The sequence below is a fragment of the Borostomias antarcticus genome (assembly GCF_949987555.1).
Source record: "Borostomias antarcticus genome assembly, chromosome: 8".
Classification (NCBI taxonomy): Eukaryota; Metazoa; Chordata; class Actinopteri; order Stomiiformes; family Stomiidae; genus Borostomias; species Borostomias antarcticus.
In genome coordinates, this window is record NC_140241.1 from 2,176,086 (window position 1) to 2,193,570 (window position 17,485).

Sequence of the window (17,485 nt, forward strand, 5' to 3'; positions counted from 1 at the left end):
TGTTCCACCACGAGGGGACTTCCTGTGAGGGTTTCGCACTTAAAGGAGTAGTAAAGGGAAACTGCATGTTTAGCCCTGTTTTAAGGTTACTTATGATCATATACAATGATTCAGATCAAAACGTTGACAAAACTAGCACTTTTGAGAAAGTCTGCTAATTGCTCTACCACCGTTTTGGTCATACAATGGATGTGGGTGGGCACCTTGAAAAATCTTTCAAAAACATGTTAAACTCTCGATTTCAAAGACAAGAAGCTGTATGACCAAATTGAGTTTAACATGTTTTTGAAAGATTTTCCAAGATGCCCACCCACATCCATTGTATGACCAAAACGGTGGTAGAGCAAAAGTGTTTTGATCTGAACCATTGTATATGATCATAAGTAACCTTAAAACAGGGCTAAACATGCATTTTCCCTTTACTACTCCTTAAAGAAGATGCAGGACCAGCAGAGCTAGGAGCATGTTGCTGGACCAGCAGAGCTAGGAGCATGTTGCAGGACCAGCAGAGCTAGGAGCATGTTGCAGGACCAGCAGAGCTAGGAGCATGTTGCTGGACCAGCAGAGCTAGGAGCATGTTGCTGGACCAGCAGAGCTAGGAGCATGTTGCAGGACCAGCAGAGCTAGGAGCATGTTGCAGGACCAGCAGAGCTAGGAGCATGTTGCTGGACCAGCAGAGCTAGGAGCATGTTGCTGGACCAGCAGAGCTAGGAGCATGTTGCAGGACCAGCAGAGCTAGGAGCATGTTGTTGCTGTTGGAGTCAGAGTGGTTGAATTAGAGAGAGGGAGAGAGCGGAGGGGTGATTCTTTGGGGTGGATATTCAAGCTGGGGCCCCTAGTGAACATGTGTAACGTGTATATACCCCCCCCTCCTCCCCTAGTGCCCTCTGACCTCCCTATCTGCCCCCCCCCTCCCAGGTCTGGGCTGCGTTAGTCTCCTGACCACATCAGGGGTCAGATATCAACAGCACGGAGCCGCCCCCCCCTGCCTCAGGGCTGGGACTTCCCCAGCCATCACACACACGTTCTCTAAGGCAGGAGAGGCCACCGCGCTCTCTAGAGAGACACACCTTTGAAGCAGGCACTCCGGGAATGTCCCCGACACTCTGCGTGACACACTGCTTCGGCACGGTGTCATGTTGCATAATGAAGGTCTGATATCGCTTGAATAGCTGAGTCAGGGTTGATCCGCCTGGATGGGTTAGATTGGAGAGGAGAGGTTTTTGGACTTGGGTATTCACAAACCTCCCATGGGAATTGATGGAAATAAACTGGGAAACTGAATTAATTCCTGTTAATGGATCCCATAAATGTCCAGTTTATTCCCGTTAATTCCCATTAGTTCCCGTTGGGAATTTTTGGAATGTTTGTTAATGGGGTCGCAACCCTGTTTGTGACGGACGTCCTCTCTCTGTTACCTCTCCATCCCCCCTCTGTCTCTCCCTTTCTCTCCCTCTCTTTCCCTCTCTCTCCCTCTCCCTCTCTCTCTCCCTTTCTCTCTCTATGTCTCTCTTTCTCTCTCTCTCCCTCTCCCTCTCTCTCTCCCTTTCTCTCTCTATCTCTCTCTCTCTCTCTCTCTCTCTCTCTCTCCCTCGGTCTGGTTCTCTCTCTCAGGGGGATGAAGGTGATAGAGAACCGAGCCCTGAAGGACGAGGAGAAGATGGAGATGCAGGAGATTCAGCTGAAGGAGGCCAAGCACATCGCTGAGGAGGCCGACAGGAAGTACGAGGAGGTGAGCTCCTAAACACACACACACACACACACACACCCCCACACACACACACACACACCCCCACACACACACACACCTTCCCCTACACACACACACACCTTCCCCTACACACACCTTCCCCTACACACACACACACACACCTTCCCCTACCCACACACACACCTCCCCCTACACACACCTTCCCCTACCCACACACACACCTCCCCCTACACACACCTTCCCCTACACACACACACACCCCCCCCTACACACACCTTCCCCTACACACACACACACCTTCCCATACCCCCACACACACCTTCCCCTACCCACACACACAAACACCCCCCCCCCCCCTCACACACACACAAATACACACACCCCTTCAGCGGTCTGTCCCCCTCACGCCTGTCCGTCCTCCTCACGCCTGTCTGTCCCCCTCACGCCTGTCTGTCCTCCTCACGCCTGTCTGTCCTCCTCACGCCTGTCTGTCCTCCTCACGCCTGTCTGTCCTCCTCACGCCTGGCTGTCCCTCTGTGTCCAGGTGGCTCGTAAGCTGGTGATCATCGAGGGTGACCTGGAGCGCACGGAGGAGAGGGCGGAGCTAGCTGAGGCGTGAGTCGCTTTCACACACACACACACACACACACACTCCACACACACACTCACTGTAGACACACACTCCACACACAACACACACACTCCACACACACACACTCACTGTAGACACACACACACACTCCACACACTCACTCCACACACTCACTCCACACACACACTCACTCCACACACACTCACTGTAGACGCATGCACACACTCTGTAGACACACTCCTCACACACTCACTGTAGACACACTCCACACACACACTCACTGTAGACACACACTCCACACACTCACTCCACACACACAATCACCGTAGACACATGCACACACACTGTAGACACTACACACACACACACACTCGCTCACAATATCAGCAGAGTACCACCTGAGATGAAGAATAGACACACATGGGTTCTGTATCACAGGTTCTGTATCACAGGTTCTGTATCACAGGTTCTATATCACAGGTTCTGTATCACAGGTTCTGTATCACATGTTCTATATCACAAGTTCTATATCACATGTTCTATCACAGGTTCTGTATCACAGGTTCTATGTCACAGGTTCTATATCACAGGTTCTATATCACAGGTTCTATATCACAGGTTCTATGTCACAGGTTCTATATCACAAGTTCTATATCACATGTTCTATCACAGGTTCTATATCCCAGGTTCTATATCACACCTATGTCACACCTTCTATATCACAGTTTCTGTATCACAGGTTCTATATCACAGGTTCTATATCACAGGTCTGGAAGCACCTTAGGTGTATGTGCCTCGTCTTTGCATGGCTGTAACACTGTCCACACAGTGACCCCACGCCCATGAAGGACCTCCCTCTAGGCCGGCTTGGGCTTTGCCTGTCTGCATGACGCAACTGCTCACACATCACTACCGCTTTCCTCACATCATTTAGTAGTCGCATGCCCACTTTTATGAGAATATCCTGCAGATTTGGTTCTTTCCGTCATATTTATAGACGCTCTCGATGAATGAATCGGCACGGGATGTAAAGAAGACACAATCTTTTTCATAACGTCTGGTGGTGAAGAATGTTATAACAACGTTTCGGTCAAGGACCAAGCCCCTGGTGCTAAAAATAATTGATCGATCTTTGACATAATAGCACCCAAATCCTATTCTAATGGTCTATGAGTGATGTGTCACGATGCCACGGTTCTGTTGGGCTGATCGAGGCCCGCGAGTCCATCAGCGTAAAAGTGGGAATGCTTTAACAGATCCAACCTGTCCCTCTCTCTCTGTCTCCATGTGTACTATATGGCTGTTGTTGTCTGCATGTGTCCTACCGACATATCATTCTTGCCCCATACCTCCCCTCTCTCTCTCTCCCTCTCTCTCTCTCTCTCTCTCTCTCTTTCTCTCCTCCCTCTTTCGATCTCGACCTCTCTCTCTCTCGCCCCTTCTCTCCTTCTCCCTTTCTCTCTCTCTCTCTCTCTCTCTCTCTCCTTTCTCTCTCTCTCCTTCTCCCTCTTTCAATCTCGATCTCTCTCTTCCTTTCTCCCCTTCTCTCTCTCTCTCTCTCTCCCCTTCTCCCTTTTACTTTCTCTCTCTCTCTCTCTCTCTCTCTCTCTCTCTCTCTGCACGCGCTTGTCATGTGACCCCCCCCCCCCCCCCCTCACTAACAGCAAAGTCCGGAGGTTGGAGGAGCAGCTGAGGGGTTTCGACCAATCCCTGAAGAGCCTGCAGGCCTCTGAGGACAAGGTACTGCCCCCCCCCTCCCCTCTCGCTCCCACTCACCCCCCCAGGATGCAGAAGCGCCCCCTCGACGAGGGGTTTCCCTCCAGGGGCTCGGCCCACTCGGGTCCCCGGTGTAGAGGTCTCCGGGGGGGGTTCGTGGGGATCTTCAGCCCTCCGCCCCTCGCTGACCAGCAGAGTAGCACGCGCTCATCCTCCGCCTGCATGGTCGTCGTAGCGGCGTAGCCGAAGCTGCCCTCGCCGTGTGCCCCCCGCCCCCGCCCAACTCCTCACCCCTCCTCCTCTCCTCTCCTCCTCCTCCCCCCTCCTCCTCTCCTCCTCCTCCTCCTCACCCCTCCTCCTCTCCTCCTCTCTCTCTGGAACACGCTGCATAAACTGACCTGCATGAATTTAACCGCCATGATCGAGTCTCGGTGCTCGACTCTCCGAACCCGCCAGGGGGGTTTGATCCCAGACGCATGTGTTTGATTCAACTGGTTTTTTTAAGACGCCGGTTTGCCGGAGACCGGCCGAGGTCTCATGCCGTCAGCGTTAAAGGTTAAAGTTGAATCAACACGAGGTTAAAGTTCATGCCTTTCTATCCTGTTTGTTCTCGTTGTAAATCTCTCCGTCTGTTTTGTCTCTACCCCCCCCCCCCCCTCTCCTCCCACCCCCCTGTTCCCCTGCGCATTGTCACTTGTCTTCCTCACCCCCCCCCCTCTCTGTCTGTCCCTTGACCTCTGACCCCCCCCCCAAACACACACATTTTTCTCACTTCCCTCCCTCCCTCCTTCCCTCTCTCTCTGTCCCCCCCCTCCCCCACTGCTCAAAACACCCCCCCCCACACCCCCCCTCAAACGAACTGCCCCCAAAAAACAAAAACAAAAAAAATACTGCAGCAAATGTGCGGAGTTGGAGGAAGAGCTGAAAAATGTCACCAATAACTTAAAGTCCCTGGAGGCGCAGGCCGAGAAGGTAGGAGGGGTGGGGGGGGGGGGAGGGGAGGGAGAGGGGGGGGGGGGGGGAGGGACCCAGCATGCCTTGGGAACCGGGATAAGGCTCATCCAGGCCAGTCATGGCGAGACGTTCAGAGGCCCCTCAGTGGCCCCTAACCCATACAGTGATTTACTGAACGTGCTGGAGTGGAGGGTCTTGGAGGTGTAAAAGGAGCATTGATGTGCATGTGATGTGCATGTGATGTGATGTGATCTTTCTTTTTTAACACTGAGTGAATTTGAGGTCTGGCAGTGTCATTATTCTGACATTGAAAAAGTGATTTTATGCAATAACCGCACAAGGATGTTTTCTTGTAAAGCATGTGATTATTTTCTGATAGAATGAGTTTTATGCTTCTGTTTTACTGGTTCGTTTCTTTACCAACAACTAATAAATAGACTAAAAGAGACATTCAAGCTGAGGTCAGTGGGTTTCTCATCCCAACCGGCTGAAAAGAGCGTATCTCACTGGAACTTGGCTGGTGTGAAGCTGTCGTGACTGAGCCGTGTGCTCTGGTATGAGCTGAACACCGTTTCTGCTCCATACACCTGTTGACTGCCTTATAAGGATGTCAAACATGCCCCCCCCCCCCCACCACCTCACACAGGCTCTGGAATGAGTGTTCTGTTCCAGACATACCCCTAGAACCTGTTTAGTTTTTTTATGCAACTCTTCACGTGCCCCTGCTTTGATTGGACGAGGCCTAGGTAGAACCAACCAATCAGACGGCTGGACAATCCCAGTGAAATGGAATTCGAAGTAGCTGAAGATAAAAGCGATTGGAGGTTATTTCACCTGGGGGGGGTGACGGTGTGTAAAGAAGGGGTTAATTATTTGAAGCGAGGAGAGGAAGTTGACAGGATGAGCACACAATGACAGGCAGGATACCGCGGTGTGTGTTGAGACACAGATGTTACATGTAGCTCCCGTTGTGCCGGTCAAAGTGCGACGGGGGCAGAAACGGCACCGTTGAACAAAAGCCCCTCGTTGCTACGGGGATGTGGAACTACAACAGCGTCTCTTATCCTCGACCCTGAATATCCACTCATCTGCGGTTCTGAACGGGCCCAGAGCTCGGTTCTGAGGCCGGGGTTAGAAATTGGCCCCGGGGCCTCGTTTCTGAGGCGTTTGTGGCGAATGGAGGGCTGCCTCGTCTGCTCTGTGGTCATCTGCCGCGCTGGAATTCTCTTCTGGATAGTTGGCCGCGCTCCGAGTGTGCAGCTGCAGGAATGCGAGCCCACATCTCCCCCGACGGCTCCCTGCAACACCAGAGCTTTGTAGCCGGGAGAAAGAGGCCTTTTCAGCCAGCTCCCTCGTTCCCGCCGCCAAACCGCTGCCTGCGGGTGATGTCATCCGGCGCAAGAATCTCGTTTTTCTCGTTTGTCCGTTGACCGCCGCCGCCCGGCACAGACCAGCTGTGTTTAACGCTGCGAAATAGAACGGCGCACTTTTTGAGATCGCCGCGTCGTTTCATTCGACGTTCTGTCGTTTTCTGAAAACACCTTTTCCCAGCTTGTCTAGCTCTTGTTTTTTTGGGGGGGTCAATACTTTATTGACCCCCCTGGGGGTGGAGGAGGGGGGGGGGGGGGGTACACACCCAGCACAGTTAGAACCGAGCTGTAGGAACGGGTGGAGTCGCAGCCAGATTTCCGACAAATTAAAAGTCCTCTGTCTGAGGCCCTTGTGCTGGATTTCCCCCCCAAAAAGAGGCTTTAGGAATCCCAAGTATGCATGGCAGGAGAGCGGCCCCCGCGCCCCCCTAGGGGGGTCCTCGGCGGGGCAGCGTCTGTTCCTCGTTACGCCGGCAGATGCGTCTCCATCCCTCCCTCGTCCCTCCCTCGTCTCCCTCGTCTCCATCCCTCACATGGTTCACAGACCGATGGGGAAAGGGTTTCACATGCGCTTTCAAGTGAACAGAAATGGAGAAGTCGTTGAGGCCAAGTTCCTTCACCCCTGTAAGACGAGGTCTCGTAGCGTTTTGAGTTTCAGTCTCTTTACGTTCGTTGTGACGAGTTAGAAGTGTTGCTTCAGGCTAGAGAGGAGGCCCCCATGCCAAGAGGTTTCCATGTCAGAGAACGGTCTCTCCCCTAGCGATGTCTCTCCTAACAGTGGTCTCTAATAAGCACCATGACTACCTTGTGTACCGAACGCCCGGTTCTCTGATAGGCCCGTATCTCTCTCTCTCTCTCTCTCTCTCTCTCTCATCCCTCTCTCCCCCCACAGTACTCCCAGAAAGAGGACAAGTACGAGGAGGAGATCAAGATCCTGACCGACAAACTCAAGGAGGTGAGATTCCCTCTCGGCCGCGACTGACGACTCTAGCGCCGAATCCGGCCGTTGTTATCCACACGCTGAGGTGGGCGGGGCTTATCTACGGAAGGCGCCGTAGCGAAGCATGTGAAACACCTCCAGCGGAGTGCGCATGGCGAGGGCAAAGTTAAACCAAGCTGAACTCTGACCTGCTTTGTTGATAATGTGAAAGGCCCTGTTACCAGTCCTGGGCTGAGTTTCCCAGAGGCATCGTAGCGCTACGTTCATCGTAAGCTATGGCGTTCATCATAGCGCTACGATGCCTCTGAGAAACTCAGCCCTGGTCGTTGATGTATGGATGCGTGTTTGAGGTCTGGACTAGCGTGGCGTTCTGTGCTTGTTTGTGACTAGCGTGGCGTTCTGTGCTTGTTTGTGACTAGCGTGGCGTTCTGTGCTTGTTTGTGACTAGCGTGGCGTTCTGTGCTTGTTTGTGACTAGCGTGGCGTTCTGTGCTTGTTTGTGACTAGCGTGGCGTTCTTGTTTGTGACTAGCGTGGCGTTCTTGTTTGTGACTAGCGTGGCGTTCTTGTTTGTGACTAGCGTGGCGTTCTGTGCTTGTTTGTGACTAGCGTGGCGTTCTTGTTTGTGACTAGCGTGGCGTTCTGTGCTTGTTTGTGACTAGCGTGGCGTTCTTGTTTGTGACTAGCGTGGCGTTCTGTGTTTGTGCTCGTAGGCTGAGACCCGCGCTGAGTTTGCCGAGAGGTCAGTGGCCAAACTGGAGAAGACCATCGACGACCTGGAAGGTGAGTCTCTCTCTGGCGCTCTCTCTCTGGCTCTCTCTCTCTCTCTCTCTCTCTCTCTCTCTCTCTGGCGCTCTCTCTCTCTGGCGCTCTCTCTCTCTGGCGCTCTCTCTCTCTGGCGCTCTCTCTCTCTGGCGCTCTCTCTCTCTGGCGCTCTCTCTCTCTGGCGCTCTCTCTCTCTCTGGCGCTCTCTCTCTCTCTGGCTCTCTCTCTCTCTGGCGCTCTCTCTCTCTCTCTCTCTCTCTCTCTCTCTCTCTCTCTCTCTCTGGCTCTCTCTCTCTCTGGCGCTCTCTCTCTCTGGCGCTCTCTCTCTGGCGCTCTCTCTCTCTGGCGCTCTCTCTGGCGCTCTCTCTCTGGCGCTCTCTCTCTGGCGCTCTCTCTCTGGCGCTCTCTCTCTCTGGCGCTCTCTCTCTCTGGCGCTCTCTCTCTCTGGCGCTCTCTCTCTCTCTCTCTCTCTCTCTCTCTCTCTCTGACGCTCTCTCTCTCTGGCGCTCTCTCTCTCTGGCGCTCTCTCTCTCTCTGGCGCTCTCTCTCTCTCTGGCTCTCTCTCTCTCTGGCGCTCTCTCTCTCTCTCTCTGGCGCTCTCTCTCTCTCTCTCTGGCTCTCTCTCTCTCTGGCGCTCTCTCTCTCTGGCGCTCTCTCTCTCTGGCGCTCTCTCTCTCTCTCTCTCTCTCTCTCTCATGCCTATATGTGACACCTTAAATCATCAGCTGTTTTCAAGCTTCACGCTTTCTTCTCCCCCTCTCTGTCTCCATTCCTGGCGTACTCAACGTGTCCTTCCCTCCTCACCTCAACGTGTCCTTCCCTCCTCACCTCAACGTGTCCTTCCCTCCTCACCTCAACGTGTCCTTCCCTCCTCACCTCAACGTGTCCTTCCCTCCTCACCTCAACGTGTCCTTCCCTCCTCACCTCAACGTGTCCTTCCCTCCTCACCTCAACGTGTCCTTCCCTCCTCACCTCAACGTGTCCTTCCCTCCTCACCTCAACGTGTCCTTCCCTCCTCACCTCAACGTGTCCTTCCCTCCTCACCTCAACGTGTCCTTCCCCCCTCACCTCTGTCTCCTTCCCCCCTCACCTCAACGTGTCCTTCCCTCCTCACCTCAACGTGTCCTTCCCTCCTCACCTCAACGTGTCCTTCCCTCCTCACCTCAACGTGTCCTTCCCTCCTCACCTCAACGTGTCCTTCCCTCCTCACCTCAACGTGTCCTTCCCCCCTCACCTCCGTGTCCTTCCCTCCTCACCTCAACGTGTCCTTCCCTCCTCACCTCAACGTGTCCTTCCCCCCTCACCTCCGTGTCCTTCCCTCCTCACCTGTCTCCTTCCCCCCTCACCTCAATGTGTCCTTCCCTCCTCACCTCAACGTGTCCTTCCCTCCTGTCTCCTTCACACCTTGTGTCCTTCCCTCCTCACCTCTCTGCCCCCCCACAGATGAGCTCTATGCCCAGAAATTGAAGTACAAGGCCATTAGCGAGGAGCTGGACCATGCCCTCAATGACATGACCTCCATGTAAATACCCCTCGCTAGGCGTTTGCTGTGTGACCGTGCAGTGGGTTTGGCGTGTGTGTGTGTCATGGCGTGTTAACACGGTGTTGAGTCTTTGTGTAGGACGGAGGTTTGAACAGCGGGGTTGGGCTCGGCCAGCCTCACGATACGACGTTGAGATAACGAACTGACTGGCGTGATGATGGCACCCGCTCACACACACACACACGCCGGACTCAACACATTCTCATACTCGCGCATAGTAGTGGCATAGTCATAAACATGTATGCACACGCAAATCTGCAGAATAATGCACACGCGCGCATACACACACTCGCACGCACACACACACACTCAGCTTCCTCCTCCTCACTTCTGCATTGTAGCTGATGTGGGCTGTAACCTAGGCAACAGCACAACGCAAGGCACAAACAGTGGTAGTCTTGTCTTGGTGTGAGTGCTGCAGCGACACACACACACACACACACTCGCTGACATCATCACGTTGACTATCCACCACCCAGCTGTTATTTAGACACTCATCAGTTCCACACGTTCGACTGTGTTCTTCGTTCTTCATTATCACTTGCTGTGGTTAATTCTGCGGTATTTAACAATAGTTAAATAAATGTAAATAAATAATAAATGTAGCGTAGTTGAGGACTGTTTTCATCAGTATGGACTTGAGTTACCTCAGCGTTTCCATTCACATAGACGACAATCTAAACCCAGACCCTGCATGGATGTGTCCTGGCGTTGCATGCGTTCACACAGACGAGTGTTAAACCCAGACATGCATGGACCTCGTGTGTTTTCTGCATCCCCAGACGTGCAGTGAGTCTGTTCCTCTTGACACCCATGATAACAACTATGGCGTGTTGGTGTCACGTGGTCATGTGACCCTCAATGCTAAAATGGCTGCTCTTCCACTCTGTATTTCAGATAAACGGGACTCGTTAGCCCAATGCTCTCTGAACGCCGCCGTGGGCTCGACCGTTTACGCCTCGGTCTGCCCAATCTACCGCAGCTGCTGTGTTCCCTTCCTCCTCTCCTGTCTCCTCTTCTCCTGTCTCCTCTTCTCCTGTCTCCTCCTCTCCTGTCTCCTCTTCTCCTGTCTCCTCTTCTCCTGTCTCCTCTTCTCCTGTCTCCTCTTCTCCTGTCTCCTCTTCTCCTGTCTCCTCCTCTCCTGTCTCCTCCTCTCCTGTCTCCTCCTCTCCTGTCTCCTCTTCTCCTGTCTCCTCCTCTCCTGTCTCCTCCTCTCCTGTCTCCTCCCCTCCTGTCTCCTCTTCTCCTCCTCTCCTGTCTCCTCCTCTTCTCCTGTCTCCTCTTCTCCTGTCTCCTCTTCTCCTGTCTCCTCCTCTCCTGTCTCCTCCCCTCCTGTCTCCTCCCCTCCTGTCTCCTCTTCTCCTCCTCTCCTGTCTCCTCCCCTCCTGTCTCCTCCCTATGTGACTCATTCCTGATCAGCGTCTAGAGAAAGAGAGAGTCCGTGCCTTCCTCTTTGTCACCGGTGCCCGTCTCTTCCTTTACTCTCTAGACTCTGTTCTCTCTCTCTCTCTCTCTCTCTCTCTCTCTCTCTCTCTCTCTCTCTCTCTTTGTCTGTGGCACAGTTGTGTCCAGAACGCTGGCTGGCTCTCTGGGTTACTGTCTTTTTTTGTCTCCTATTTGGACTCCTTTCTTGTCTATGCTGCAGTCCTCTCCCCCCCTCTCCCCCCCTCTCCCCCCCTCTCTCCCCCTCTCCCCCCCCTCTCTCCCCACTCTCTCCCCTCTCTCTCCCTCTCTCTCCCACTCTCTCCCCTCTCTCTCCCTCTCTCTCCCTCTCTCTCCCCCTCTCTCTCCCTCTCTCTCCCCCTCTCTCTCCCTCTCTCTCTCCTCTCTCTCTCCCCTCTCTCTCCCTTCCTCTCTCTCTCTCTCTCTCCCTCTCTCTCCCTCTCTCCCTTCCTCTCTCTCCCTTCCTCTCTCTCTCCCTCTCTCTCTCCCTCTCTCTCCCTCTCTCCCTCTCCCTCTCTCCCCTTCTCTCTCTCTCCCTCTCTCCCTCTCTCTCTCCCCCTCTCTCCCTTCCTCTCTCTCTCTCTCTCCCTCTCTCTCCCTCTCTCTCTCTCTCTCTCCCTTCCTCTCTCCCCCTCTCTCTCTCCCCCTCTCTCTCTCTCCCTCTCTCTCTCTCCCTCTCTCTCCCCTCTCTCTCTCCCCCTCTCTCCCTTCCTCTCTCTCTCTCTCTCTCTCCCTCTCTCTCTCTCTCTCTCTCCCTTCCTCTCTCCCCCTCTCTCCCTCTCTCTCCCTCTCTCTCCCTTCCTCTCTCCCCCTCTCTCCCGCTCTCTCCCTTCCTCTCTCCCTCTCTCTCCCCTCTCTCCCTTCCTCTCTCCCTCTCACTCTCTCTCTCGCACACAAACTTGCACACTCTGTATTTGTGACTGTTTCTCTGTATCTAATGAAGGGAGGGGAAGAAAAGTTCTGTCTGTTGTCTGCTCTCTGAGTTCACTGTCTGAGTTCACCCATGTTGTTGGCTGTCCACACTGTCTGGGTTGTTGTCGTTCACTTCAACTCTGCATTTTGGCATGAATCTGCTTCCCCGGCATCGCCAGCGCCGGGCTGATCTAGCCAACATCGCTCATCGTCAGTCAATGCGGGTCACAGACCATGAAGACAAAATGCTCCATTCTACTACGGTTCTTCACAGAAACTGCCTTTCAAAAATGAATTGTGAAAGTACACTTTTGTTGGGAGACCTTACCCGGCATGTTAATGTTCAGAGACTGAAGTTCAACAAGAGATGCATATGTTCACACTCTACAATGTCAGCCCAAAACTACAGCTCAAACACTTTATTACATGATCAATTCACTGAATATGGCAAACATGCTAACGTTAAAATAGTCCAAAAGAACATTGCTAAGACATATGTGCAATATTTCAAATGATTTTAAGTATTTTAATTCTAGCTATTACTTCATTATGTCTTTCTAGTTTATGGAATTGTTGGGCGTTTGGCTTTTCATACAGATTAAAATTTCACCTTGAAAGCAAAGCAAAAAAGAATTTGGGTAAAGCTTCGTCATGTGAGCTATGAATAGTTTTAAGCGATACTACTGATGCTAGAGTAGTCGTCATATCAGTGTAATGATGAGGTGATAAGCATCCGTTAATGGGATGTTGGGAAAATGGATACTTTGGTTCCAACGTGACACCACGTTTAAAAAAAATGGATCTGGTCTCAATGGTTCTGGAGCATACTGTAACTGAATCACGTCACAAAATGACCTCGCAAGAAGGACAGAAAGTTAAAGATCATCATGGCAATTTCAACACCTCGACAACCTGCACAAGTGGACCAGAGAGCAGCAGGAGTCGGGCGAACGAGCGAGTTCACCAGGTCTAGATCGCTCAATTCCATTTGGAATGAGTGAGCACTCGTAAGATTTGAAACATTTAAATATTGCTCCATCGAGTGAGGAGGATGAAATTGAGCTTTTCAATTCTTCAGCTTTTCCTTGATTTTCCACCATTGGTCATGAAAAAAAAAAAAAAAAAAAAAAAAAAATAAAGGAAAAAAATTATAATAAATATATATATATATGGCTTGACAGGTCTGCTGTGTTATTAAATGGGTATTGAGAATATGCCTATATTTTCACTGTTTGGTTGTTCCATTATTACCTTGTATGCCATTTTAATGTATGGATACACAGTACACGGAATATGCCTAATATGACTCATCACGTCGCAAAGAAGATTTTAAAATTCCATAACAAAACCACAAATAAGAAATGAGGAACATTGGATGTGGCAAGTGTCCAGCCACTTCCAAGTGTCCAGCCATGTACAACACCACAAATAAGACATTAGGAACAGTAGACCACCTGGTTCCACCAACCCCCCTTCCGTGTTCCACAGATAATGAGCCCAAGGACGCGCGGCTCCCTCCGGGTCGGTTCCCTCCGGGTCGCTTCCAAGGTCACGTCCTGTCGTTAAAAATAGAGCTCCCTGGTAATACTGAACCTCATCATTCATCACACTGCAAACACGCTCCACTACTTCCTCCTTCTCTTTGTCGTCCTCCTCGTTTGCGTGAGAATAAATGACATCCAAGCCCAGAGGGTGGCGCCAGTGAGCGCGTTGTCATTTAGAACGGAAACCGGAATTGCGCTGGATAGTAGGTAAACAAATCAACAGTGAAGGCTGGATAGTAGGTAAACAAATCAACAGTGAAGGCTGGATAGTAGGTAAACAAATCAACAGTGAAGGCTGGATAGTAGGTAAACAAATCAACAGTGAAGGCTGGATAGTAGGTAAACAAATCAACAGTGAAGGCTGGATAGTAGGTAAACAAATCAACAGTGAAGGCTGGATAGTAGGTAAACAAATCAACAGTGAAGGCTGGATAGTAGGTAAACAAATCAACAAAGAATGCTAACGCGTGACAAGAAGAGAAGTCGGGTTTACACACCAAGAATGGAGAAGGTCATATGGGTCCAACCGTAAGCTAACGTTGGCACTAGCTTCATCCGGTTTAGGGATGATGAAATGGGCCGAAGGCTGCTTCCTGTATCTGCTGTAACCTACTTGTGAATAAACCACCGTCTCATTGGTTCGGCTTGTTCTGATGTCATTGTAAATCTACATAAACACTTCATGTCCAGCCTAAAAATAATTTGCATTATGTTAGAACTGCCCTCTGCTGTCTATGCCAGCAATAGCGCACTCCCAAACCCAACGTGCTCTGGTCTGGTCACTTTTCATACAAAATGATTTATGATAAATGTTGGTGTTGTCCTGTTTGTGGCTTTCATGTCATTCCAATGAACATGTTTTCATATTCTGGAAGTCCCATAAGGACATTCGGTGTGTAGCTTCGTTAGCTAGCGTAACGGATTCCCTTACCCCCCATCCGGAGGAGGGGTTTCCTCGTTCCTCATGCCCGGGACAAGATGTGTTTCTGCCCTTTTGCCCACAAAGACTTAGACCTCAACTAAAACATAATTGACTCTCCAAAAACTATACCATAGACCACCTTAATCCAAATGTTCAGTTTTCTATGTGCATATTTCGTTGCATAAACACAGCCTAAAGCACTCCCTCTCGTGTCTTATTGCTTCATAATTTTCCACTGTGGCGTAATATTGAGTATATATTAGAGTAATAGTATGGAGTAATAGTAATTATTGTCCGCCTGCACCCGGTTGTTGGCCCTATAGTACCTATTTGTGAATAAATCAGTTATTCTGTAAAATTCTCCTACATGTCCAGAGGAAAGCTACAAACAATGCATGCAGGGCAGAATTAGGCAAATACCCATTAATAATACAAATTCAAAAAAGAGCAATTAACTTTTGGACACACATAAAACTAAGTGACCCCCTCTCTTATTACCAAGCCCTGCGATGCCAAGAGCTGAGCAACAGGAACCCCCTGACCCAGCCAACGGCTCCTGACCGTTAGAACACGGCTCCGCCCCCGAGCCAATGGCTCCTGACCGTTAGAACACGGCTCCGCCCCCGAGCCAATGGCTCCTGACAGTTAGAACACGGCTCCGCCCCCGAGCCAATGGCTCCTGACAGTTAGAACACTCACCGTTCCCGTCAGACTGTCGGTTCGATGTACGTCCCGCTGAACACTGGCCTCGGCTCCAGTGAACAACCGGACAATTATATTTTGTACTGCTCCAACTTTTTTTAAATTTTGTACGCATCAACTAAACCCTACGAAATGCTTAATAATCCCAGTTTCTCTGACCTCAACCCCATCTGTGTTTGTGTGGCCGATCTGCAGATGCCCTGGCTTCCGCCAAGGAGGCCAACGTGAAGCTCCACACCACCCTGGACCAGACCCTGGAGGAGCTGAACAGCTGCTGAACAGCCCGCCGAGGCCCCGGCTTGGGCCCCGCCCTCCCTCCCGCACACCATCCACGCCCCCGACCCCAGCCCTGGCCACGGCGCTCTGCTGGGCGCCTCAACCCCCCCTGTCTCCCCCGACCCCAGCCCTGGCGCCCACTCTCTGCTGGGTGACTGTGTTAACACTAGAACTGCCAAAGGTGGGTCATTTGACCCATGCATTTATATAAAAAAATAATTATCTGCAACCGTTCAAGTTACAGCGCCCTGCTTTCATGACTTTTCCTAGATATGTGTGTTTTACATGTCAGTGTTTTTGAAACTTCGAAATCCCACCAGGAAAAGGTAGTTTGGTCTTTTTTTCCCCGCAAATTCTGGCTAAAAGCCGGTCGGCCATCTTTTTTACCTGACTTGCTATTCTCCTCAAATACCGAAAATAATAACTCGTGGTAAAACTGCAACACAAGCCTACACCAGCGGCTTAGCCAGAAATCCGACCGGGCCTGAGTAAACATAGAATTCATCCATAAATTGCTCAATAGGCGAATAGGCCTACATCATACTGCACCAATGTGTTCTTATTTTTCAAGTGTTATCAGTGATATGCTTTCTATTTGATAATACTGATAGGCTATACAGCTGCATTTGGTGTCACACACACACGAGCGCCATCTAGCGGTCATTATGTATCAGTAACAGCCTCCCATTCTAAAGACTGTGGGGGCATTTGACCCACAGCGATGCTGGTAAGTTTCAAATGCTTGGCACTTCTAGTGTTAAGGAATGGTAACTGGGGTGACTTTCTTGTTTTTGGTGAAGGTAGCACTTTCTCCAGTCCACACCTAGCCGAAAGTCCCTGTCTCCAGGTCCCCCAATACGGCCAAAAAGGCCCCTTCCACGTGACCTGCTCCCTCAACCCCCCCCTGCTAGAGTCTAGGGGTTTCCTCCCCACCCGTCTCGTTGTCTTGCTCTTCTTAGCACTCTTCCTGTCTCAGTACGGGTGATATCTACTCAACTACCCAGTCTTAAGTGTTTAGCACAGGCCTGATTTTGATACATTCCAGATTCGGCGTGCGGTTTTAAGCGTCGTGAGGCGATCCCTCACACTAACTTTCTTTGGCTGTCAGCTGTTTCGCCTTAAGCATCTCAAATAGTCTGGGGCTTTTCCTAACCTGGCAACCGCCCTAGAAACGGGGATGTTCGGCGTCCACTGGGGCACTTTGGAAAGGGTGTGAGCGAAGCAACTCTCTTACAGTAACTCATCTCTGCTTTTTACGTCCGTTTGGACCAGTAACCGACCATGTTGATCTGAAGCGCTAGCTCCGCCTCCGCCTCACCACCACTGCTCGCCCCACACTTCCTAGACCCCCCCCCCCCCCCCTCTCTCTCTCTCTAACCACTCGCTCCACAGGTACATTAATACACAAGCACTGCTTCTCTTACTGCTACGTGGCCGTGCCAATACAGAGTGATCAACCTTACCTTTAGTGAAATACATTTGTGGTCATATATACAAGAACTGTCTGGGGAGACCATGACATGTTTTTTTGTCTTATAAGGGAGATTCATTACATTTGGGATATTTTTCCCACATAGGACAATTTCCCCTGAAAAGGGAGCCATCACAATTTACTGTAAACTAAACGGTTTATTTTTCAGTCAACGTTTAGGTGTTTAATTGCAGGCCGTTGTCAGGATTAGATTGACATCGATGTCCTGGCATGCTGCATTGCTTTGTCAGTACTTTTAAGCCAATTATTTTCCTCCAATAAGATGCCATGTGAACAGGGTTGCGAGGGGGGTGATCAGCCAATCAGAACGCATTCCACTGCCAGAATGGAAGCATAGAGGCCAATAGAAGGGAATCTGAATAGGGAGTCATCTACCCCTCTTATAAGTATAGATTATTCAACTGTTTTTTTTTCTGAAAATGAAGTGAACTGCAAACATAATAAAAGGAAATAAAGGAATAAATAAATGAAAAGTATCGCATTAAATGTTTTAACTGGAACCTTTCATTCAAGAAGCTAAAGGTGTAAACAATTTGTTACCAGTGATGTTTTCATTGTAATAATCATGACAAAAAATTGACAGGATTTTTTTTTTTTTTTAATAA

At 50.8% G+C, this 17,485-nt stretch overlaps 1 protein-coding gene across 5 annotated transcripts in view; it reads left to right on the plus strand.

Moving 5' to 3' along the window:
* Nucleotides 1–17,484, plus strand: part of LOC311312365 (uncharacterized protein) — a gene marked incomplete at both ends in the record, with an annotated part of 33,528 nt that extends 16,044 nt beyond the window's left edge. For 2 of the 5 annotated variants that reach the window (XM_084442294.1, XM_084442298.1), the window contains 6 exons: nucleotides 1,615–1,732; nucleotides 2,256–2,326; nucleotides 3,968–4,043; nucleotides 7,236–7,298; nucleotides 7,995–8,064; nucleotides 15,308–17,484. In XM_084442294.1, the coding sequence (XP_084298420.1) occupies nucleotides 1,615–1,732; nucleotides 2,256–2,326; nucleotides 3,968–4,043; nucleotides 7,236–7,298; nucleotides 7,995–8,064; nucleotides 15,308–15,390 (481 nt within the window). Of the gene's footprint in view, nucleotides 1–1,614; nucleotides 1,733–2,255; nucleotides 2,327–3,967; nucleotides 4,044–4,915; nucleotides 4,992–7,235; nucleotides 7,299–7,994; nucleotides 8,065–9,489; nucleotides 9,573–15,307 lie in introns of those variants that run through there. The other 3 variants (XM_084442296.1, XM_084442295.1, XM_084442297.1) reach the window with 3 other exon arrangements.
* Between the last annotated feature and the right edge of the window lies 1 nt (nucleotide 17,485).